At 41.3% G+C, this 24,864-nt stretch overlaps 1 protein-coding gene across 8 annotated transcripts in view; it reads left to right on the forward strand.

Moving 5' to 3' along the window:
• Window positions 1-24,864, forward strand: part of VPS13A (vacuolar protein sorting 13 homolog A) — a 296,260-nt gene that overhangs the window by 102,116 nt on the left and 169,280 nt on the right. For all 8 annotated transcript variants that reach the window (XR_012904695.1, XR_012904697.1, XR_012904696.1 and 5 more), the window contains 14 exons: window positions 1,914-2,052; window positions 8,368-8,452; window positions 10,022-10,200; window positions 12,555-12,711; window positions 13,546-13,622; window positions 13,787-13,846; window positions 13,946-14,099; window positions 15,803-15,919; window positions 15,991-16,094; window positions 16,590-16,757; window positions 17,448-17,752; window positions 18,192-18,339; window positions 19,346-19,496; window positions 22,397-22,521. Coding sequence is in view for 3 of the 8 variants with exons in the window: in XM_006122479.4 (XP_006122541.2) it covers window positions 1,914-2,052; window positions 8,368-8,452; window positions 10,022-10,200; window positions 12,555-12,711; window positions 13,546-13,622; window positions 13,787-13,846; window positions 13,946-14,099; window positions 15,803-15,919; window positions 15,991-16,094; window positions 16,590-16,757; window positions 17,448-17,752; window positions 18,192-18,339; window positions 19,346-19,496; window positions 22,397-22,521 (1,969 nt within the window). In the remaining 5 variants the exon portion in view is untranslated. The remainder of the gene's footprint in view (window positions 1-1,913; window positions 2,053-8,367; window positions 8,453-10,021; window positions 10,201-12,554; window positions 12,712-13,545; window positions 13,623-13,786; window positions 13,847-13,945; window positions 14,100-15,802; window positions 15,920-15,990; window positions 16,095-16,589; window positions 16,758-17,447; window positions 17,753-18,191; window positions 18,340-19,345; window positions 19,497-22,396; window positions 22,522-24,864) is intronic.

The following is a 24,864-nucleotide window of genomic DNA, read 5'->3' on the forward strand; positions in this document are numbered from 1 at the left end:
AGTCATAGCAGCCTCCCAGAGCCTTCTGGCTTGCTATTGGAAGTTACAGATCTCCCATTGAGTAGGCCTTCCAGCCACACAGGCACAACTTCTTTGGATCCTTTGCCTTGAATGTGATTCTCAACTGACCCTGTCAATCTCTCTCCTGGGCAGCCACTGCCACCAGAGAACCTGGGAGAAGGTGCAAGTAGAGAAACGTGTACCTTTGGTTGTATTTCCTCTGCGTACATTTTGCTATGGGAGGGAGAAAAGGAGGAATCTACCACAGAACAGTAACTGAGTCTATAACATTATTTCTGAGAGGCAGACCTGCCTTAGAGGAGCCCGCTTCTGACAAAATATCTAGAAACTGGTGACCTATTTCCTTGACCGCTTTTGTCTGTATAGGTTGCTTAGGTTTGAGTCCACCCACTTTAAGTTTTCATAAGCCTCGTGGTCATCTTGGGGAAGGGACACTCCTGCTGCCAATATAGTTTGATCTGGGGAAGATGCTATGACTAGCTTGGGGACCTCCACCACTCTCTGCGTATCACCCGAGACCTGTGGGATTTCTCTGAGGCTCTGTGCAAGGCTTGATACCAGAGTCTAGTTTGGGGATCTCCGAGCAAGTTACCAAAAATTCTCTACTCTGAGGCCACCAAGTAAGAATAACTTGAGAGGCTGCCCTGGCCTGGGAGAAACCCCCACAGGTTTCAGAATAGCCACTGCCTGGAAACCTGTCTGCATGCGCATATGGTGGCCAAGCATTTGAGGGCATCCCTGTGCTTGGGGCAACAGCAGAGTAGAAATGGCTCTGAGCTGCACAGATGGCACCTGGAAGAATAGCACCTCGTTCAGGCTCTGATGAAGACTAAAAGCTGCAGAAACCATTGCAGTCCTGAACTCCTTGGTGCCGGTGACTGGTGCCGAGGAGAAATCTCGGATGAAGCTGTTATAGGGGGTTTCCTTTACACAACAACAGTGCTCCCAGGTGGGGGATGAAGGATGTTTCTCTGCCATTCATGGGTACCAGGAATACAGAGTCATGAACCTTTGGGAAGGCAGGAGCTAGTAGCGAAAACAGGTCTCTGGCTGCTGTGCTTTTGGAGTAGACAGTATTGCCAACTGACTAGCATGCTTTCTGTTCATACCTCTGGTGCCAGAGTCAGCAGGGCCAGTGAAGGAGCGTGACCAGCATGGGTGTGTCTATCCTGGTCCCCAGGCATGCTTGCCTTTGGCACCACTAATCGGTGGTTCTCCTATTACTTGTATTTCTTCTTGAGCACTGAGAATGCAGATGAATGTCAATACTCATTACCAGTAGGAGTGCTCTCCTCAATCACATAGTTGTGATTGTTTTCCAATGTGCATTCCTTTTCATTTATCATAATTGAATTTCATCTGCCATTTTATTGCCCACTCACCCAGTTTGAGAGATCCTTTTGAAGCTCTGCTGTGTACTTAACTATCTTGAGTGGTTTGCTGAATTGGAGTCCTAGATAGCACACAATTTGGGGTAGAGAGAATGTGTTCTACTTCATAAAGTACTGTGGAAGTATGATACTATTCAAGTGATATGCTCTAAATAATACAATAAAAAAAGCAAATAACGGGATTTTCTGGTTGTGGAACATGTGTTGTATACTACCAAGTCAGAACTTGGTATAGTACCCCAAAAATAGATATTGAAAGTCTTCTTTTAACAGAACATGGTAGCAGTGGGGAAACTTAGAATTGCTCAGATTGTTGAAAGGGTATTTCTGCAACAGTTTTATATAGACAAAATAACTTTTCCTCAAATTAAATATATCATATTTAGTAATTTTCCTGTTTCTGTAATTTGCTACCAAATAAGCATTATGTAGTAACAAGAAAACACACGCAGCATTTAAATTGATAAATCTATTTGAAGTAACTATAATTATTTATGACAGATTCAAAATCTTTGGAGAACTGCCTTTGCTCTCTGTTCAAATCTCTGACCAAAAGCTGATGGGTATCTTGGAGCTAATTGACAGCATTCCTAAACCAGAAAGTGATCCTGCTACTATGTCTGCTCCCAAACCAGCTCAGGTAAGCTAAATGTTTTACATGGTAAAGACCAGACCTTTTACTAAAATATATGGGTTTGAAAAGCAGTTTACAGTAGTTAAATGTACAACACACATTGTCTTTTAATGGGAGTTGGGCACCTCCCTCCCTTTTATGCTCCTTTGAAAATCCCATGCAACTTTCTACTACAGCTCCAGAATCAAATATAAGGTTTTTTCCCCTGTTGGTTTCTGTACTGTATCTATAGCATGGGTGCCTTATGGAGTTTAGCTTCATTAACAGTGAAATGAAGATTTTAATTTGGATACAGGTCAGTTGCTTTGCAGATGGGAATCTCTCTGCTTGTGTTCATTATGTGGTATGCTCTGTAATATACAACAGTTACTGTTCCCTACCTCCAAAAGAGACCAGAACTCTGAGTCTTTCTGCTCCCTCATAGACTTTTGCCTTTAGAAGCAGCTTCTGCCTGACTGTTCTATTTTACCATCTCAACCATGGTCCCCATTAGAGGGCAAAGGAGGTCAACAGGCTTCTGCATGTAAAGCTGTTGAGATAATAGCATAGCACGCAATTTATTCTGGCTATATGCAGAAGTTTCAGCTCAACTGTCTAGTGATTTTCAGCTGCTGCATTTTTAGGCAGATACCGACATCTGATTGCATTGTGTTTGAGCTGAGGTTTTTGTCATTGGAGCCTTGGTGTATGTAGTGCATTTTAGCAGTATTGTGCTAATTTGTATTGTTGTAGTTTCTTTACCATAGGCTTCAAAAACTAATTCTCTTCTGTATCAATAAAAATAAACCTAGCACACGTTGGATGGATAATCTTCATCTCTGATTTGAGTGATTGCAAATATCCATTTAACATTAGGTGTGCACACCTAGTGCACCAATTTTGGAGATTTTCTATAGCAGTATCTGTCAGGGCAGATGTTACTACTCTTAGGATTGTGTCTCCTGGTTTGAGTGATACTCCTTTTCACTGGAGCATCAAAGAAATGATATCCTTTTTCTATGGGGTAGGGATGTGATAGTGTAATTGATTAACCAATTAACCGATAAGTGAAACGTTATAGGCTAATGCATAGACTACACACGTTACCCCCCTCTCCCCCCCCCAGTAAAGTTTTAGCAGGCTGGTGTAGCCCAGCTTGGTCCTGGCTTGCGATGGGTCCGGGACCTACCCCTATTGCAGCTCTACATTTAAACTGTATTAGGAGCCAGGTGGGCAGGCAGCCTGGCTCAGTTCCAGCTTGTGCCAAGTCCAGGAGCTCAGCCCCGCCCTCTCCCCCGTCCGAACAGGGACTGCTGCTACCCTGATACAGAGGCAACAGTGTGGGGTGGCAAGGGGCTCCTCGTCAGTGGGCTGGAGCACACTGACTGCTGGCCCTGGCCCTGGGGACTATAGAATAGTCCACTAACCAGCAAGAATTAATGAGATTACTTGACTATTCAGTTAACTGATATTTAACATCCTTACTATGGGGTCAATGAGCTAAAGGCAGATGATTTGGAAGCAGCTTCCAAAGACAAAGAATAGGGCAAAGAATACCCACCCTGCTACTAACAAGGCTTCATAATCTTGCTATCCCTTGATTGAGAATTTAGAGGTACTTGGATATCAAGGTTAGTGTGTGTCACGACTCAATCTCCACTCTGGCATTACAAATGCAGAAGGTGGGGAGCCAACTACCAGAATAAACACTGCAAAACCTCTGACTGTGGTTCCCAGAGACAAACTTATTTGATCTCCACCAAAGTGATTAAAAGAAAATATAAAATAAAAACCCTTTTCCAGGGAAGAGATCACTTGGGAATCCCCTCCCTAAGGAAAAGCTCTCCCCTTTGCTCCAACCTCTGTTTTGCTTGGAGTTGGAAAAACAGAGGGAATCCACAGACAACAATAGACTCTGCCCTTTTAACTAGGCACTTAATCCTTAGCATACAACAATCAACCAATACCAGTTAATTAAAATGAAAAGAAAACTCTTATCAAAACAAAACTACTATTGCAAGCATAATAAATTGGGTAGGTGGTAAAAAGCCATAATTGACATAATCTCAGGTAAAGTCCCTGGGCTGTAATCCCTAGTTACAAAAGAGAAAAAACAATTAACCAGCTCAGACATCATATCCAAACCCCCCCCAAACAAGGAAAACAGTAAACCCTGATGAACTATCTAAACTTTTCCCTGCTTACACTATTCAAGAAGTTTGTTCCTGGAGAGAGACAGCGTCTCCCGTCTCCCTCAATACCTGGGAGAAACTGCTCTGCTCTCAAACAAAGGAGAAAGAGAGGGGAAAAAACCCTCTCCCAGTTTGAAATTCCTATCTGCATTTTTATTGGCTGACTGACTGACTGACCCCCCCTTCCCGCCCCCCGGTCGACACCTTTGCTAGGTACCTGAGTTAACCCCTTAGTCACTGGATGTTGGTCAGCACTCCTGTTCATGAAAGAGTGCAAGACCCAGCTCGTTGTTGCCCAGTACTGATGGATAGCTGTCTCTGATTCCAATTTCAGAAGGTTAGCTATGTTAGTCTGTAACTGAAAAAGTTAGAAAATCACAAATACTCTTGCAGCACTTGAGACTAACAAAACATTGTAGATGATATCATGAGCTTTCGTGGGCACAGCCCACTTTTTCAGATGACTCCAGTGCCATTCATGCTATTGCTGAGACCATCACTAACTACTCTACTCCTTATATTGTGGAACCAGCCTCCATTTCAGCACTACCACAAAGCAGAGTGTAGTCTGTATTGTTGGTGTCAAAAGTGCCAAAGAAATGTGAGCTGACTAAGCTCTTATCTATACTTTTGATCCGATGAATGCTCTGGAGGTCAATTTTCTGGGGTTTGATTTAGTGGGTCTAGTAAGGACTCACTAAATCAAAGGCTGGAGTAAGAAAAGTTGACGGGGGGGCCACCCCAGAAATTCAGGTCACGGTACATCGACTCCATCTATGCAATTCTCATAGCTAGAGTTGCCTATCTTAAGTTGAATTTCTGGGGTAGCGTAGACCAGGTCTAAGGACCTTCTGTGCTTCTTGGTGCTGGACTCTCCATTACTACAAACTGATGTGGCCCATTCCCTTCAGCTATACAAATTCTAAGACCATTCTCGGAATCATTATTGTTGCATACCATTGCTGCCCTGAACCCACCACCATTTTCACGTTGAAACTGACTGGGAAAAAGCCCCCAGTGCAGTTTCCAGGCAGACAGAAGGTACTAATTGCTTGTAAACATTTATTTCCTTCAGCATTGATGTCCACACATCACTTCCACTTTCAGTCCTCATTGACTCTGCCCAGAACTAGGGATGTAAGGAACTAGTTGATTAGTGGACTACCAATAAGCATATGCTTATTGGGTAGTGGTGTCAACTACTTGCTTTCCTCCATTGCTATCTCTGTGTCAGAGGCAACAAAGGGACAGAAGCAGGAGCCCGTTTTGAGGGAAGCCAGCTTAAAAGACTGTTCCCCCAGCACTGTCTCCCCACGGGAGTGGGGTTGGGGGAGGCAGAGGTGCAATGGTTATGGAGCTGGCACAAACCAGGACTGCTTAGTCCCTGCTCGTGCCGGCCCTGGGAGTTAACCCCGAAGTGACCCTGCCTTTTAAATGTAGGAAGAGCCTGGTGGGCTTTTCCTACATTTAAAAGGCAGACCACAACTTCCTGGAGCTGTTGCAAACTGAGATTGTTTGATCCCAGCTTGCACCGGCCCCAGGAGCTAACAGTTCTGCAGTTTAAATGTAGTATGAGCCATACAGGCTTGGCGTTTCAAAGCAGCAGCGCCTCACAGCTGATCCCGGGCTCAGCTATGTGACGCTGCCACTTTGAAGTACTCCCCCCCCTTTGCTGCCTCTATCTGATAGAGGCAGCAAGGCGGGTGGGAATTTGCACTTCCCCCCCCCTCCCCCCATCCTAACTCCAACATGCTATATAGCTGATGTGAGTGTGAGGTTTCACTCAGATATTCTTTCTGCTCAGTGGAGAAGAGTTGTTTTCATGTTCAAAAATTATAATGAAAAACATTTTGTGCAATGAAAATCTGACCATGCTGATTCTGGGGAAGGAATAAACAGAGCCAGAAAAAAATACAAATAGGAAATATGGAATCCTTTGGAATTCATATAGTCCTTGGCTGCAATGTGTTGTTTGTGCTGAAGTTCTTGCTCAGAATAGCATAAAACCAAGAAAACTAAACATCACTTGAAAACCAAACTAAGGATGTTAAGGACTAGTCGACTATCCAATAAGCAAATGCTTATCGACTAGTTGATGGGCCCTCGGTCAATCTGTCCTGTCAAGCCTTTTTATCTGGCCCTTGGGAATGAAGCAGCTCCATGCCACTCAAAGTGGCTGGCTGCTTCATGTGGCTCTCTGCACTGCTTACTAGATGGGAGGAGCCTTTGTGCATTGTCCCCTGCACAGTCTCTCTGCACCTATTGCCTGAGAGGATTGTGTGGAGGTGGGGACAGGGAGCAAAGCCTCCTCCTCCCCGGTACATGGCACGAAAGAACCACATGGAACAGCCAGACACTTTGAGTGGTCTTGGGCTGCAAGCTGCTGGCAGGGAGCCTGCCTGAAGGTCCCGTTGGGCTGCTGGCCAGGAGCTGCCTAAGTAGGTGGCAGCAAGAGAAGGGGGAAGCAAGTAGTTGAGTAGTGACTCCATTATGCAATAAGCCTAGACTTATCGGGTAGTTGACTATTTGACTAATCATTTAAATGCCTATCCTGCATTCTAGTCTCCTATCCCAAGCTCCCTTCTGCACCCAATTTGCCTCCATAGAAAAGTGTGGCCCTTGAACACTTACCAAATTTTGGTATGTCTCCCTCCCCCCCCCCCAATGAAAAATTATTGCCCACCCCTTGGTTAGGAGGTGCTGACTTGGCATCAGCACACTGGTATGTTCTGGTAATGTGATTTGAGGGACAAAATCCATGTGTAATGAAAGCAACAGGCTCTTTCTGAAGGGAAATTCTAATTTTATCAACAGTATTTTGAAGAAACAAGAAAAAAATTACTATGGCCCTTATTTTCTCTTACTATTTTAATTTAATTTAAAAATCTGAAGAAATTCACTAAAAGCTAAAAATGAAGTGCAGACTGTGGAAGTGATTAAATTTAGGGGGATCTGGAGGTGAGGTGGGCTCCCGTACTACTTTCAGAGCCACCTCACTTGGACGTATTCAAAGGCTCCAAGGAAGCTGTGTTTTCTTTCCCATATACTCATGCTTTGTGCCTAATAGTAGGGCCAAAAGCTGCAGCAAAAGAAGCTGTCGCAGGTAACACCACCCTATTGTGAGGTGGGAAAAAGTCAGGGTGAATTGAGGGGATTATCTGCTGAGAGAGGGAGACTGCTGGAGCAATCAGACTCCTTTATGTCATTGCAAGGGGAAAGAGGATGGCAGAGAACAGGAGCTGTCGCTACAAGGGACCCATGATTCAGAGGGACAACAACCCAGCCATGCCCTTTCTAGGAGTTCTGCACTGGATCTGCATCTTCTAGATAGAGAAGTTAGAGTAAAATGTGGACAGAGATGAAGGGTGGAGGCAGGGGTGTTAGACGCAGAGAAGAACAAGAGAGCTAGGGAGTGCTGAGTAGGTGCAGAAGGCTGGAGGAAAAGCCACAGGGTAGAGGTGGGAGTTCTTGGCAGGGACAGGATCACAAGGCAGATGGGAATGTAAGGGGTAGTGGCAGTTATAAGGGATGTTTGTGTGGGCACAGAAGGGAAAATTATTATGAGGACATGAAGTGGAAGGTGTGAGGGGTATTGATAAAGGAGATGGGGGAAATTAGGATTGGGCAGAAAGGACAGACAGAAAAGGAAAGGTATGGGTAAGGGAGGAGGCAGGAGCTAGGTCCTCAATATCCAGGGACTTGGGGGGCTGATCATGTAGCACTTAAGAGCCTTCAGCTCTCCACAGCACGCACTTTGTCTTGGCTGTTTGGACACAGGTCCTACCCATCTTGATCCCCGAAGCACTTTGCTGATGGGCTGGGGTCAGGACGAGAACATAAGTCTGCACCCTATGAGTATTGGCCCATACCAGGCAGAGCCCCATTTTGACCCTTTGCCACTCATTGTGGCCCCATGTACTACTTCTGCTTTGCTGACTTCACTACCAAGGGAGCCTGCCCACAGTTTCAAAACTTTTCATTTAAGATGTTATTTTTAGCAGTTAATTAAAAATAATTCCTATGGAAAAATTTCTTCCTCATTATTGCAAAATCGTAAAATACATACATATAGTTGTCTGAAATTGCTGTATTCAGTCAAAATGGATAGAAAATTGAATTAACATATTTTTAAACATGTTTTTTGTTTCAGATTTCAGTAACTCCTCTGATTTTAACACCACAAGTGTCTCAAAATGTACTTCCTCTTTTGGAACTTCACTCGTTAACTGAGTCAGGTAAATTATTTTAGAGCACGTTTTCTTAAATAGGTACTATAATATCTCAATAGAATGATCAAATTAAGTGTAGTATTTCTGTGAATTTTAAAAATCTAAAGATGGTGAAAAGTAAACATAAGACACTTCAATATAATGTGGCATTGCAGAGCAAAGTTACTATTTTGAGATTCAGTTCATGTTGTGTATAACCTTCTTCCCCAATTGAAGATTCAGATGGCGTGGAAGAAGTGATAAGTTGCTAAATGTTTCTCGCATACTGAAAATCATAATTTCCATTGTATGTTCATTAAACAGCAATGGTGCTGGGTTTTTTGCTGTTTCCATTTTTATGCTTTGGATATATTGGATGACAGTGTTCAGGTGTGAGAGGGTTTAATTTGCCTTTTACTTTCTATTAAATCAAAATTTGTTTTAATGGCCAAAAAACATTCATGAGACTGCATAAATAACAAGTTCAAAATGTACAGTGCGTTCATGGATTGCTAATTGGAAGCTTGTGGGCAGCAGAGTTTTAGCTTTTTTTTAAAAGAGCACTGTGACATGGAAACACATTTGAGGTAGAGTAAGATGATATTCATGCAAAAAAAAATCATGGTTCTGCTGAAAATACTCTTGCTTAAGGCTTCCCCATTCTAGCTCATTTTTTTCTGAATGATACTGCAATGAAATAATGATTATAGAAGTGATCATCATGTGAAAAATAGAGCATCGAGTCTTCTGCAGGATCAAATAGAAGATGTCCGATGGGAGAGATTACTTCTGAATATGTATGTTCATAAGGAGGTTATGAAATCTCATGTATTGATTACATTTATTTTTTTTAGTTATGTAGGCTAATGTTTTTTCTAGTATTAGACTTCCTTATACATAAAAAGATCATCAATAGAAAAATAACATCTGACAAGGTTTATTTACTTTAATATATTGTATATGTAATTATTTTAACAGGATTAGAGAAAAATGTAGTTCTTTTAAAATAATTTACACTGAGTTCTTTCAGTGCAGAATGTAGTTCAGTTCTCCAGTAGTTTGTGTGTGGATTATTCACACATGACAACAGTGGAGAGTAAAACATTTTTAAAAAATTACAAAAGATGAAAGAGACCAAGAGCAGATGTATCTGTAATCACTTTTAACTTAAAAAAAAAAAAAAAAAAAAAAAAAAAAAGATTAGATTTCAAATTGGTAACCTGTCTTTCTGGTTTTCCTTTTATTACATCTGTGGAACAGTTTGATCATTTATACATTTGATAGTTACTTAGCTATTATTTTAATTTTATTCCTGTGTTTTGCTTTAAATGTTTCATTTAGATCTCCTGTCACATACATATCTTCTTCATATAGCATATAGTCACTCTTGTCAAATAATGGCATCTCCAAATACACTCGGAGCCCTTTAAAAGTCTCAACCTTAGCATTGATGGTGTCTAATTTATTTATGAGATAATTTTATCATACTCCTACATATATGGTTTACATTTCAGAGAAGTTTAGTACTATATTATTGCAAAATAATTGTTTAGTGATATTTAAAATTTCATGAGGTGATCATTAATACAACTTTAGATTTAGAATCAGAAGAAGAATTTTATGATGCCCCAACAAGTCCTGTGGAGGAGATGCCATTTTTTGAAGCCTCTTCTGGCTCTCTGACCAGAGTTCACAGTGTGAGAAGAAGGAGGTTACAGAAGCAAGAATCTTTGAAGAATATGACAGAATTCCAGCTAAGATTTGAAATATCTGAGGTAATGTAACTTTTTTTTCTTTCTCCTTAATATAGTCTTGTCTGCCTGTAGCATCTTCACAGCCTGGTGCATGTATTAGGAATGTAAACGACTACTCAACTATCCAATAAGCATAACTTATTGGATAATCAAGTAGTGACTTGACTAGTCACGCGCCCCTCCTCCCCTTGCTGCCTCTATCTTGGGGGTAGGGAGGCGCAGCGGGACTCTTGTACATTTCAAAGGCTGAAGCGCTGCAATGGGAACACAAGGCCAGTGGGGACTGTTTGAGTCCCTGCTGGACCCATACTCCCTGTGGTGCTCTTCTCCCCCTCCCCCCCCCCCCCGATGCCTCAATGAGAGGCAGCAAGGGGGGAATAGGAGTTGGTGCTGGGGAGAGTCATCTTAAAAGCCATTTCCCCTCCAGCACTGTCTCTTGTATGCCACCTATGTCGTTCCCATCCCCCCCCGCGCTGCCTCTATCAAGGGCAATGGGGGATAGGGGAGGCTGCTGCAAAGCAGCCTTTGTCCATGGGTCCAGCGGGGCGCTGCCCCCCTTCTCTCCCCCCCACCTTCCCCCCCCCCCCCAGATAGGGGCTGCTACTACCATGTAGCCTCTGTTCACGGCAGCCAGGGCTGGCCATGGACAGGGGCTGCTGGACTCAGCATGTGTTGGGCCCAAGCAGTCGCAGCTTGTGCTGATTGCTGCGCCTCTGCATTTTAGTAAGAGCCCGAAAGCTCTCTCTGCATTTTAAATGCAGAGTGCAGTGCAGGCAGCTCGAGCCGGGTCCTGAAGCTACCCCTGCTGAGGTTCTGCAGAGCTGTCCTATTGACTAATCATGATTAGCCTGATAACTGCATTTTAACAGTCTTACCCTGTATGTTGCTTACTTGAATCTATCTGTGTTCAAAGCCTCATTAATTCCATTGTTACCTCTTACAGTAGAGTCTCGATTATCCAACCTAAGCGGGATTGGAGGATGGTCTGATATTGGAAATGTCAGATAATACTGATAATTTAAAATTTAAAAAATTTTCCCTTTGTAATACCATGCGGGGTCATGAATCTGCTGCCTTGATCAGCCCTTGTATTTCTCCCCAAATGGGAGTAAGATCCTGAGCTCTGCCTTATGGCAGGAGCGCAGCTCTCGCCCTGCGCCACTCCACGTCCCCCGGCAATGATTTTCCAGAGCTGTGTGTGGATTGCTTGAGCCATGATGGGGGGCAAGGCACTTGCCGCTTTCCCCAGAACGGGAAAAAAGTGACTTCGCCAACGGTGAATTCTTCAGCCACAAGAGGGCGCTGCAGACCTGCCAACCAGAGTTCCTGCCTAGCCCTGGAAAAGGGAAAGGAAAAGCAAGGCCACTATGGTGTGAAGCTTCCCTGAAGCCTCTTGACGTGACGAGCGGCATGTCGGATAAAATGGAATGTTGGATAAACAAAGGTCGGAAAATCGAGACTCTTCTGTATTCTAATTGTTGCAGCTTTCATGTGGTCTCCCACACATCCTGAACAGTAGAGATTGGAAGATGCCTGCATTAGTATCAGCATCAAGAAGTACATTCCTTCACCCCTATTTTCATACATTCATGTCCTTTTTGAGTTTTTTACCCTGTCCTTTCTTTAAAAACAAAACTACTGTGTTCTTATCCCATTTTAGCTCCCAGCTTTGCTCCCCCTCTTCAGAACTTGCCATCATCAGTGGAAGAGCCATGTCTGCAGTTCCTTTTCTCTGGAGCAGCCTTTCTCTGCCAATAATACTCCCATCTCCTAATAATTAAAATCTAGCAATATTCATGTTGCTAGATATCTTTGGTTTCTCTTGGCCTGTGTTATTGGTGTTGTTCGTTGTGAGATTTTTGCATTTCCCCTCTCTTGTTACCTCTTTAAAGCTTACCCTAGTAGTTGTATGAAAGACATAATTTAAAATAAGGTTTAAATGGGCTGTCTTATGTTCTCATGCAGAACCTTTGTCTTATGAAAATCCTAAAAAAAAATTGTTTCAATTATGGTAATACTTTAAATATGATAGGTCCTTTCCAGATGTAAGATGCAATGCCTTGCCCACAGAGCTGACAGAATAAGTGTAATTCATGAAGTCTTATCAGTATATAAAATATGATATTTTCTGTGTTTGAAATTTTTATGTTGGGTTCTTTAACTATTTGATAACATGAATTACATTGATAAAGGAGTCTGTTATAGACTTTGTTTCTTTCCTATTCATTAGCTTTGGTACTTGAGAGAGCTTCTGTTTTCTCTACTTATGTAGGAGTAGCCACTAGTAGAGATAGCTGGATGACTGAATATAAATTCTGATGAAACTATCTTTGTGTCACCATTATCACATTATGCCTTATAATGTTTTTTCTCAGGTCTTAATTCAGTTGTGTCGACTTGCTGATGGTACTGAAAAGCCTGTGCTACAGCTAAAAGTTTTAGGATTAGGCACCGAACTTAAACTAAGAACATTTGATATGGCTGCAAATGCTTTTCTTAGAGAAGTCTGTCTGCTGTGTCCAGAGTATATGGGTAAGAATGTACATGATGCTCTAAAATTGATCTGCAAACCTACAATAGCATGTTGCAGAATTCATTCTTGGAAGTCTGTTGGACTGCCTTATGTCAGCTCAAGTTGCAGGATCCATTCCTCAAAAATTAATCACGAATGTAAATGGGATTTGAGAGAAAACAATTATTCATGGACAGTATTTCTTTCAATTTATCCCTTTTGATGTCAAGAAAAATGCAGCATTTATGAAATGCACTATTCTTGGCCACACAGGACATTTCACCACATCCAGAAGTTTTCATGAACTTATTTTTATTACAGTCATCTTTGTCCACTAGACACATGATTTTAACTATCATGAGAAGTACCTGTGTATCTCTGAAATGTGAATCTTATTTCATAAATTAGGCTATATCCACATGCACTCTGGTTACCTTGTGGGGTGTGTGTAGAGCATTTTAGGTTTCCATTTAAAAATATTTTTATGCTAATGATTGCCAAGGAAATCTTACAAACCATGAGCTAGTGCTGTGGTCTTGAAATTGCCTCCTGAATAAAATAAGAATCGGAGGGCTATATTGCTTTGGTCCATTGAAGTGGAGAGCTAACTACATGTGCAATGATCACAATCTAAATGTCAACATAAAATTTTGCTGGTGATCATTTTAGTAGAAACACTCATTTATTCTGGGTTTGAGAGTGTCACTGGTGATCCTACACTATAGTGACTGATAATCTGTTTTACAATTCCATATAGTATGTATCTGATTATAACAAATGTTTAGATTGTTTTAATTATTTGCATTAGTTTGAAAAAGTGTAAACTAAGCTATTTTAACATTTTTATTTGAAAGATAAAGACAAACCTGTTTACATCATTACAACACTGGATAACACAGAGGATGATCTTCTTACCCTAGAATATGTAAAGGTAAGAAACAATGAAGCTAGAAATGTGATTTTATTAATCTTTCTGGTGATTATCTTTAAAACTCGGTGCATATGATATCTAAAAAGTCAAATTTATGCATCTGTAATAGATTTTGCAGTAAACTTTCTGTATGACATTTGCACTTTTTTTTTTCTGGGGGATAGGCTGATATTAATGGACCGGAATTGAAAACTGCTTACAAGAATGTTCTGCAGCTGTTAAAGGTATGACTGTGATTTGTTTCTAAGTTTGTATATTATTATTATTTTGCAAAAATATTTTTTGGAAAATGTGTTCCTATTATTAAAAATATCTTTTTTTAGGTGAATTTCTCCTCTCTAGATGTTCATTTGCATAATGAAGCACTTCTAAATGCCATGAATTACCTAAATAATTTTCTACCAAAACAAGAGACTAAAATAGCAGAAGAATTAGTCCAGGAAAAAGAGGAGAAAAAGGATGTCCTTAAGAAATTAAGTAAGCTCATTTTTTGTCTTGGTTTCCCTCTTCCTTTTGCTTTGCTCTTCACCCCATGCCTCCATCACCCAGGACATGTGACAGTCTCATTAGTTTTAGAGGTAGGGAGATGTTCTGAATGACAGAGAAAATGTTAACTGTGTGAAGATGGAGAAGCAGGAAGCCCTTCAGGCTGTTGTATTCCCAGAAATAAGGGAAAGAAAAGCTAACGATTGAAATAATTTTTTAAACTTTGCTGGTCACTAACACTTTTTAAAAAGAGCATGAGAAGAGTAGAAACTGATTGTGTTCAGGCAGAATGTTGTGGAAGAATGTGAACTATTGGTTTTTATGCATCTTTGCCTATACAGGCACTCAGCATTGGGAGTATACTAGGGGCCTCAACTAATTCATTCTTACTGTGTCATTGGTTAGTATAGAAACTGTCATTTAACCTTCTGAGAGTTGTTGGGCGTAGGCTAATTAATGTTAGTTTGGTCCAATATCTAAGTAGGAACCTGACTGGCTGTTCTGCACTTGTTGTACAGTTTATTTGAATTCCTGTTATGGTTTGATTTATGCCCAGCTGTTCAAGTCTGCAGCTGTGTATGCGATCTCTAATATTGTATCTTGAGTGTAGCCAGTGCTTTTTGTGTGTGTGTGGGGGGGGGGGAAGGTGCTGGTACTCCAGGGGGAAAGTTGTTGAGCTCTGACTGGAGGTGTTGGTACTGCATCTAGAGATGCCAGTATGGAGTCCTGGGTGGTGCTATCACAAAAAAAGCACTGAGTATAGCTATAAATGCTGACCATGGACAAGTATGCTATTAAAAAGGCACATAATGTACTATGGTATGTTATGAGGCTTCCTTATATACACTATGGATTCCTAGATGCCATTTCTGCCCTTGGGGCCATTGCGCTTTACATATCTAGCATTGGCTAGATGCAGAGTAGGTTAGGAATATGGGGAGCACAAAGACCACTTTTCACCCCCATTTTCCCCACCTCTTGGAATGGCAATTGATTTTTCTCTTAGAGCTACTCTTTTTTCCATCTGTAGTAGAAAGGACTAATGTATGTTTAATTTTAAAAAATTAAATATACAGTAAACTTCCGATAATCCGGCACGTTTAGGACCTGGGGGTGCGGGATTATCAGATATGCCGGACTATCAGAAGGGGGGGCTATGAGGGGTCTTGGGTGGAGTGGGGGGGATGCGCCCCTCGGCGCTGAGGGACCAACCCGGCAGCACCCCAGCTGCTCTCTCCACCCCCCTCCCCCCCCCCGGGCTTCCCCGAGTCAGCCGCTGGTCAGTTTCAGCAGCGGCTGACTTGGGGACGCCTGGGGCAGAGCAGCTGGGGTGCTGCCAGGTTGGTCCCGCAGCACCAAGGTGCGGTGCTACAGGACCAACCCGGCAGCGCCCCAGCTGCTCTGCCCCCAGCTTGCCCAGATCAGCCACTGGTCAGTTTCAGCAGCGGCTGAATCGGGGGAGCAGGGGACAGAGCAGCTCCAATTGTCCAGCTCTCCGGAGCACTTCCGGATTCCAGATGGTGCCAGACCAGTAGGAGTGCCAGACCATTGGATGCCAGACCACTGGAGTTTTACTGTACAAACTCATCCTACTACTGAACTTGAAATGGGTAAGATGTGTCTGTAATTTCTGTGATTGAGGTATTAGCAAAATGTAAACAATAGCTTTAGTGTTGTTTTCAATTTTCTTACAGCCTCAAAAAAATCTAAGTATGAGGATGTCGTGGATCTTCATGTCTGTGCAGATTTATCCTGTTTACGTGTTTTTATTAGAGAACAAAAACGCAGAATATCTGAAATACACATAGAAGGTAAGAGTGAAAGTGAACATGTAGTTACAAAATACTGACAGATATTTAATTATGCTGCTTGGATTTTTTAGGTCTGGATTGCCAAGTGATCAAGAGGAAAGCAGCAACTGAAGTGTGTGCAAAATTAAAGAACATAATTGTTATAGATTCTGATGAGATGGCATTATATAAAAAGGTACGCATTTTCATATATGCTATTAGTTTCTGCTGCCTGGTGGACAGATGGTAATTCTTGCTTAATTTCTGGAATCTATCATCTGACAATATTTTCTCTATTGCTCTGTATGTGTTCCCACTAAGAGGTATGTGCATACTTGTCCAAGAATCTAAATGTCAGTCCCTACCATGACATTGTGATGGCTATACTTAAAAAAAAAAAAAAATCAGCTTTCTGTGACTCATATGCTCAGCTGCCCTTTATGGCCTCTTACTATACTGATTTTCAGTTAGCTGATTTTACATCTGCTGTTTTTATAGTTCAGCACTTACAATTCTTCCACAGATTTTTCAAACTCAGTATTTGTAAAATTCTTTAAGATCCATAGCTTAAAGGGAGCCTAGAAGTATGAAGTATTACTTTTTTTTTGTAATAGGCTGCTGTTAATTATTTCACGTTGAACTTCTCTGTTAGGTTTTTATTATTATTAATTACCCCTTTCTTTATTTTAAGGCTCTTTATATCACAGGAAAAGAAGTCTTCAGTTTTAAAATGGTGTCATATGTGGATGCTACAGATGGTGCTGCCTATACAAATATGAATATTGTGGACAGCCAAGTTTACTTAATTGTTGGTTGCATTCAAGTAGTTTTTGTCAACAAGTTTGTATCAACTATTTTGGTAAATCAGATGTTTGTCTTACCTCTCACCCCACCCCTGTTTCCTCTACACATGTAGGTAGCAGTGTCAAACTGGAAGTGGAAGAGGCACATGCAGGATGATATATATTTACAGGAGCTCCCTTATTTTTGTACAAGTGTCTAGTTAATCTTGGGAAAGAAAAATAATTTTCTTCCAAAATTAAAAAATTCCAACTTTAACACACTCACCAGCGAGAACTGAAAAAGTTAAACTGCAGTACTTGTATAAATCTGCTGTTATTATTCATCATTATTCTACATTTTTATGGTACATGACCAGATTTCAAACTCACCTACACAGTTTGCTGTCACATGACATTGGAGTATTAAATAATCAAAATGATGCCTCTTCCCTAACATTTGTCAAAACTAACCATTCTTAGTGATCTTGGAATAGATTACATGCAGTTCCTTCCATCATGATTCTGAGGTCTTTGAGGCTGGGATTCCAGACTCCATCTTTAATACACATATAAAAATAATTGTACACATGCATTTCAATTCCACTGCAATTATTCTGTAAAGAATCGCTGTAGGAAAATTGTGTGTGTATAATATTGCCACTTATGGAACATAGCATTTGGGACAGAATTTTAAAGGGTAATTAATTAATGTAATGTTCCCATGTTTAATAGCATCAGATGTAATGACAATTTTAAATTATTTTTAGGCTTTTGTAAATAACTTCCAAGCTGCTAAGGAAGCTATTACTGAGGCAACTGTTCAAGCAGCAGAAAAAGCAGCTACCGGTGTAAAAGAATTGGCACAACGGAGTTCCCGAATGGCACTGGATATTAACATTAAAGCACCTGTAATCATAGTGCCACAGTCAGCAGACTCGGCTAATGTCTTGGTTGCTGATTTCGGTCTAATTACTGTAAAGAATGAGTTCTGTATTAAAACAAAGGCACGATGTAACATTCCACCTGTTATTGACTGTATGACAGTGAAGCTGAGTGAACTGAAACTGTACAGGTAAGTGAACTGAAACTGTATATGTATCCATGTTTGTCAGTTCTGAAATGTTTCATCTTGACAATTCTACAAATTGAAGTGGTTTTATCTAAAGAACAGGCTTATGCTCATCACTTATGTAGCACCATTAATGTATGTGACACTACAGATAAATGACAACAGAAATGTTTGTGAGAAAATAATTAAGGTGGTTGTTTAAGGAAAATATTTACCTATACAAGCCTTTTTAATGGAAGTAAATATCCAATGAGTGTGTCCTTGTTGAGCATACCTTAATCCATACACACAATTCACTACTTACAGGGACAAGTTCTATTCCTCATTATATAGATACTATTCAAAAGGATAATGCAAATGCAAAAATGTTTCATAGTTTTGTTCTTCAGATTATTAAGTGAAGGATATTGGATTATGAACATCACTTTATTTCTATCCACAGAACACATTTTGAGAGAGGTTCATTACAAAGTGAAATACAGCTGTTACAGCCACTAAATTTGGAAGTTAGTATTGAACGAAATTTAGCTGCTGCCTGGTATAGTGAAGTGCCTGATATTAAAATACTTGGACGTCTTAAGCCTATGAATGTAAGTATCCAATACTGGAAATGATAGAAAAATATTTGTGGAAAGCTGAGGAATTTCACTGTCCACAAGTGCAAAACTTCTTGACTTGGTGGTGGTTTGATTATGAGGTATAGCGGGAGTGGATTTTCACTGATAGCGGCTGAAAAAGGGGGAGGCAGTGGTGATAAATGGGAGCTTACAAAGACACTTTCATGAATTGGTCTAGGATAATGTGAAATGCAGATGGACATTGTCTCCTTTATTATTATAATATAACTCACTCCTGCAATATCCTTGATTTGTGCTTGTTCGGTATTTTGTATACCTTTTCAGGTATGGTTTGAAACAAGTTCGTGTATTCTTTTCAGAAACTTTTTATGGGTTTCAGTGTATGTCATTTAAAAATCAGGACTGAATAAATGTTTTTTCCAACATGTATTCTCATTAAAATATATAGGCAAAGTTTGTTTTCTATGTTTGTTCATATACATTGGTTTGCCAGACTTAGAGACAAAACTAATGATTCTGAGTTGAAGTATTATGTGACTAGTCCCATGTGACAACTTCCAACAAATATAATTCAGACTCTAACTAGATCTGTTAATAGTCTCAGTGTTCATGTATAGACACGTATAGCAATATAGTTAATTTAAATCTAGGTAGCTGAATATTAAAAGTTTTCATAGTTGAGCTAAATAATTTGTGAACCATACATAAGCTGAATTCTAACTAATGCTGATTTTAAGTACAGAGGATAATTGATACAAATGTTTTTCCTGGTTCTAGTCTTCTGAGCAAAGACTCAGGTATGCTAATTTATATTATCGGAATATAACAACACAGAGTCATGACCAACTAATGAATAAGTCTACTTTGTTAGTAAATGCTTGCTTTTTTAGAACAGATTTTTAGAGTGGAGAATGTTTGAGTAATGGACTAAAAAGGAATGAGAAATTTTGTCTTATTGAGTGATACATGTTCAGAGTGAAAATAAGTTTGTTCTTCAAAGTTACCCTTTTTTTTAAAGCTCATTCTCAGTCAGGAAGACTTAACTACTTTATTGAGGACTCTGAATGAAAATTTAGGGGACAGTTCTGGTGCTCCACCTCCTTTACCAGAACTGAAAGATACCAGTAGCAACTGCAGCGATGCCCGCAGTACTTCCCAGCATTCTGCCGGTATGTTCTTTAAACTTAAGCAACAATCCAGAAGCATTATATGGTATTAACAGGTTAAATTTTTTGGTGGATTTACAAGGATGTCTCATTTTAACTATGTTTAAATCATATGTTTATACTAGCCAATTAGCCCGTCATAACACGGGATTTTCAGGTCTCTCCTCCACGTTGGTCTCTCTCTCTCTCTCTCTCTCTCTCTCTCTCTCTCTCCCTCTCTCCCCCCCCCACTGTCTCCCCCCCTCCCTCCTGCCTCTCTCTCTGTCTTTCTTTCTCTTCTCCCCGTCCTGCCTCTCACTCTCCCTTTCTCTCTTCTCTCCTCTCCTCTCCTCTCCTCTCCTCTCCTCTCCTCTCCTCTCCTCTCCTCAGTCTCTTCCCACCCTCCTTCCCCTTCCCTCCCGCCATGGCGCTTGGCTGAGTGCTGCCTGCTCAGCCGGGCTGCCGCGAGGGAGGGGGGCAGGGCGGTGACGTACACGGCCAGGCGGCGGGGCCGTGTACGTCACTGCGCTCCCTTCCCCTCCCACTCCAGTGGAGCCTAAACAGCCCCTTGCACTGCTGGCTCCCCTGGCGGCCCGGCTGAGGGGCGCAGCACTCAGCTGAGTGCCACAGCGGGAGGGGAAGGGGGCAGTGACGTACACAGCCCCGCCCCCTGACCATGTATGTCACCGCCCCGCCCCCTTCCCCTGCCTCTGTGGTGGCTTGGCTGAGTGTTGCGCTCTCAGCCAGGCTGCCGCGGGGGAGGAGGGGCAGGGTGGTGATGTACACAGCCAGGCGGCAGGGCTGTCTACGTCACCGTACACTCCCCCCCCCCCCCCCCCCCCCCCGCAGCGGCCCGGCTGAGAGGCACACCACTCAGCACCACGGCGGGAGGAGGAAGGGGGGTGGTGACGTAGACAACCCCGCCCCCTGGCTGTGTACATCATCGCCCCACCCTCCTTCCTGTCCCATCAGGGCTCAGTTGAGCGGCGCAGCGCCAGCGCCACTCAGCTGGGCCGTGGCCAGGGAGCAAGTGGCGTCAAGCAGCCCTTTGGGCCCAAAAGGCCGCTTGCTGCTGCTTCCTCCCCCGCCAGGGCCCGGCGGGAGCGCTGCTCAGCTGAGTGGCGCAGTGTGCAACGGAGGGAGGGGTAGAGGGTGGGGCTGGCCTGAAGGGGGATGGGAAGCAGAGCTATGTGGCGGGGGAGGGGAATCAGGGGTTGTGGGACTTGAGGGGAGGATTGGGGGCACTAAAGGGCTGCTTGCCGTCACTTGCTCCGCTGCTGGGGCCCAGCTGAGCAGCACAGCACTGGGCCGAACCACCACAGAAGAAGGGAAAGGGGCGCGGGGAGCTGATGTGTACACGGCCAGGGGCCGTGGCCCTGTACGTCAGCGTTACAGACGCACAGACAATGGGCTACTATATATATGATTCCTTGGCCTTGTCTGAAATGTATCTGGATATGTTAAGAATGAATTAAAGTAGAAGTAGGGCTAGAAAAACAAGAAGTAACCTGCTGCGGTAGATCTTGTGATAATGTATTTTACTAGAAAAGTTGTATCCAGGTTTTCTGACAATTTAAGAAATGTGGAAGACATTCAATAATCTACATAAGAACATACAAATGGCCATACTGGGTTAGACCAAAGGTCTCTTTAGCTTAGTATCCTGTCTTCTGACAGTGACAAATGCCAGGTGCCCCAGAAAGAATGAACAAGAACAGGTAATCATGGAGTGATCCCTCCCATTACCCATTCCCAGCTTATGACATTCAGAGGTTAGGGGTACAATTTCTGCCCATTCTGTCTAATAAGCATTAATGGACCCTTTATGAAATTATCTAATTCATTTTTTGAACCCTGGTCTTCACAACATGCAAGGAGTACCACAGATTGGCTGTGTGTTGCTGGAAGAAATACTTCCTTTTGTTTGTTTTAAACGTGCTACCTATTTCATTTGGTGACACTTAGTTCATATGTTATGGGAACAAGTAAATACTTTTTCCTTATTCACTTTCTCCACACTAGTCATGATTTTATAGACCTCTATCACATCCTCCCTTAGTCTCCTCTTTTCTAAGTGGAAAAGTCAGTCTTTTTATCTCTTCATATGACAGCTGTTCCAAACCCATAATAATTTTTGTTGCCCTTTTCTAAACTTTTTCCAATGATAAAATATCTTTTTTTGAAATGAGGCGAGCACATCTGTACACAGTATTCAAGATGTGGGCATACCATGGATTTATACAGAGACAATAAGATATTCTCTGTCTTACTATCTATCCCTTTTTCAATTATTCCTAACGTTCTGTTTGCTTCTTTGACTGCTGCTGCACATTGAATGAATGTTTTGAGAGAACACTTTGCTTTTTAGTATCAGTTATTTATCTCTATTCACGTTCATCTTTTCTTTCAGTCACTATGTTAAAATTGCTTGTCCCAACAGAACCAGTATGATTGGATCCACCAAAAAACTTTTTACAACCAGAATCTCTGTAGGGCCTGTGCAATACAGGGTATGAACAAGTAGTAACAAAAAACGCTGTTATGAAGAACAGTCTACATAAGAAGAAACATGCAAAAGCATGAAGTAAAATAACAGGCCCTGTTAACTACCTCCATCCAACTCTCTTCCCCGAAGCATATATGAGATTATATAAACCTCCTAGGCATGAATACGTAGCCCTAAATAGTTAAGCCTGTATGTTTTTACTTTTTGTGGAATTCTGATCATTAGAACAATGTTTTTCTGTAATTTTCAGATTAAAATAATACTTTGCTATACAGAAGAGTGGACTTGGTAAAATCAGATTATTTTGGGGGCTTAGGGGGAAGGATGTAACCATATGAAGACTGCTATGCATTAAGGACTGTATAGTTTTCTGTTTTGCTGTCAGTTTTAATGTTAATATGTCTTCAATTTTTAAAAGGAGTAACTATGGTGACAACTGCTGTGGTGGAATTGCATTCACCTGTTAAAGTTAAGACAACACTGAAACTGGATTTCCAATTCGACTCGCTCACTTTGGTATTGTACAGTCCAAATTCTAAACAGGTAAACAAAATGCCATGTTATCAAAGACAACAAATCAGTAGTGTTATTGAAAATGTTGGCAACTCTGAACAGAAAAATGTTGTAATTAGAGTATGTTACACAGGAATAGCTTAAGGACAGTAATTACTAACTGCAGTCACAGATTTATTATAAGAGTCTGGAGATTAACCAGTCAACTACATCACTTCACAATGCTACAGAAAACAGAATAAGTAAATTCAATATCTCTGAAGTCTCTGTGATTTGATTTCACATTTTCCAGAAAATCTAACTTTGGATAAAACAAAGCATGAAGCTACAGATAGATTTGCTTTGTTTTTGATGAAATTGTAGAAGTGGGTTGAAAATTGGCATTGTAATATGAAGTTAGCTTCAATCTTAATGTGCTTCAAAATCATCATACATGTCAGCTAATATGTTCTTAGAAGGTTATTTAATTTGGCGTGTGTTCCCTTGAAAATCTATTTACATTTTGCCATGAGTTTAACTCTTGATAAGTTAACTAGTTTTGTCTTTAACCTTTTAGAACAGAGTCATGTTCCTTAACTAGCAATAGAGAAATTTACATGTTTATTTCTGTCACTAAATAATAGAAGGTTTTACAAGGTCTTACACGTCCTCTCTTTTCAGAAACCTGGATTAACAATTTTGATAACTGTTACAGACTATAACTGTTGCAATACTACCTGATTGCTAATGGGAACAGTACTAAACAGTAGCATAGGAGAGTCCCCAGTGGGGTCAGAGTTGGAAGACCTGGTTGCTTCACATCTTTTGCAATACAGTCCATGGTATAGGATTAGAAAGTCAAAGTGGCTGTATTGCACTTTACTCCAGCTTTGTATAATGTATGGTCTATAGGGGACTGCTTCTAGCTGGGGCAAATTAGAGCAGCTCCCACTCCTCAGCTGCTGTATCCTGAGCTTACCTAGAGGATCAAAGGGCTTTAAATAGTTGTTGTTTCTCAGACCGCAGCTCCACTGCAGGGACTACAAGAGCATAACAACAGCACTATAAAATTTGCCAGCACAACCCCAGGCAGTAGACATGGTCTGCAGCAATAGAAGCAATTTTTTTTTCCTTCACTGTAGGAACACCACCTTTCTGAGTAGCAGTGGCTATATATGAAAGCGTTTTTCTATTGTCCTACCTATGCTACAGTTGGAGTTGGGTCAGAATAGCTATGGAGTTTACGAGTATGAATTTTTCACAGACCTGAAGTGCCACAGCTATGTCAACTTAAATTTTAAATGTAGGCCAAGCCTCAGCTTCTTCTCTTCTTCCTGATGTGCGGAAATGGCAAAGTTTTATTTAAAAAAAAAATCTAGTAAAAAGTAATAAAACTAGTTTAATTTTTTCAAATTTTGAAAGTTTCTTATTCTTTTTAATAACTGATTACTTGAACCTAATGAAAATAATGCTTTAAAAATTTGTTTTCTTGTCTAAATTGCCATATCCTTCTGCCAGAGGAGCACATTATTTCCACTTGCTTATTATAATACACTAAATATAATACTTAGCCTTCGTGGAGCTGTGTCTGTATATCTGATTGATTTAATGGTACTGTAGTGATTAGATTTAACTGTACATTTACCTTTTTAATCTTAATTTAATGTAATTGCAATTAATACTCGGGGAATACTACACCAAAAATTAAAAATTCTGCATATATTTGAAAATTCCTCTAGATTCAGCATATTTTATGTCAAAATAACATAATATAATTAAGCTCTTCTTCAAGTGATGTCCCCATGAATGCTCCACTATTGGTGACAGGTTGTCCAAGAGCCGGAAATCAGAGCTTTGCAAAGCAGTTTTCCCATTGGGCCACACACACGTGAAAGGTGCCATGTGGGATTTGTGCCTCAGCATCTCGTGCACCCAGCCGGACTCCTTCCTCTCTCTCTCTCTCTCTCCCCTGCCTCCGCTTCAGTTCCTCACTTACTGCCCTTGGTCGTGGATGGAACTTAATCTCTCGCCTCATAGTGTACTTAGGTTACTAAGTACAACAATTTGTTGTTTTTCCTTCATAGTGAGCTTATCATTAATATAAATTTTCCTCATGAAAGCCGATGCAGCTCGGTCACTCAGTGAGAGCCCTAATTTTTTTCCCAGTTCTATCCTTCCGCATTACTCTATTTTGTTTCCCCTGAGGAGGGAAAAAAAACGTTCAATACTGATCACGGACGACATGCCACACTCACCGGGGTTTAAAAAGTGTGTCACATGTCATGACCCCATGCCAGTCTGACGGACACTCATCTTGTATCTGGTGTCTGGGTGAGGCCCATTTCCTCAAAAATGTGAGCACTGCTGCAGATTGACATCCAGGGCCAGAAAAGA

This window comes from Pelodiscus sinensis, chromosome 6 (genome assembly GCF_049634645.1).
Source record: "Pelodiscus sinensis isolate JC-2024 chromosome 6, ASM4963464v1, whole genome shotgun sequence".
NCBI classification, from domain to species: domain Eukaryota; kingdom Metazoa; phylum Chordata; order Testudines; family Trionychidae; genus Pelodiscus; species Pelodiscus sinensis.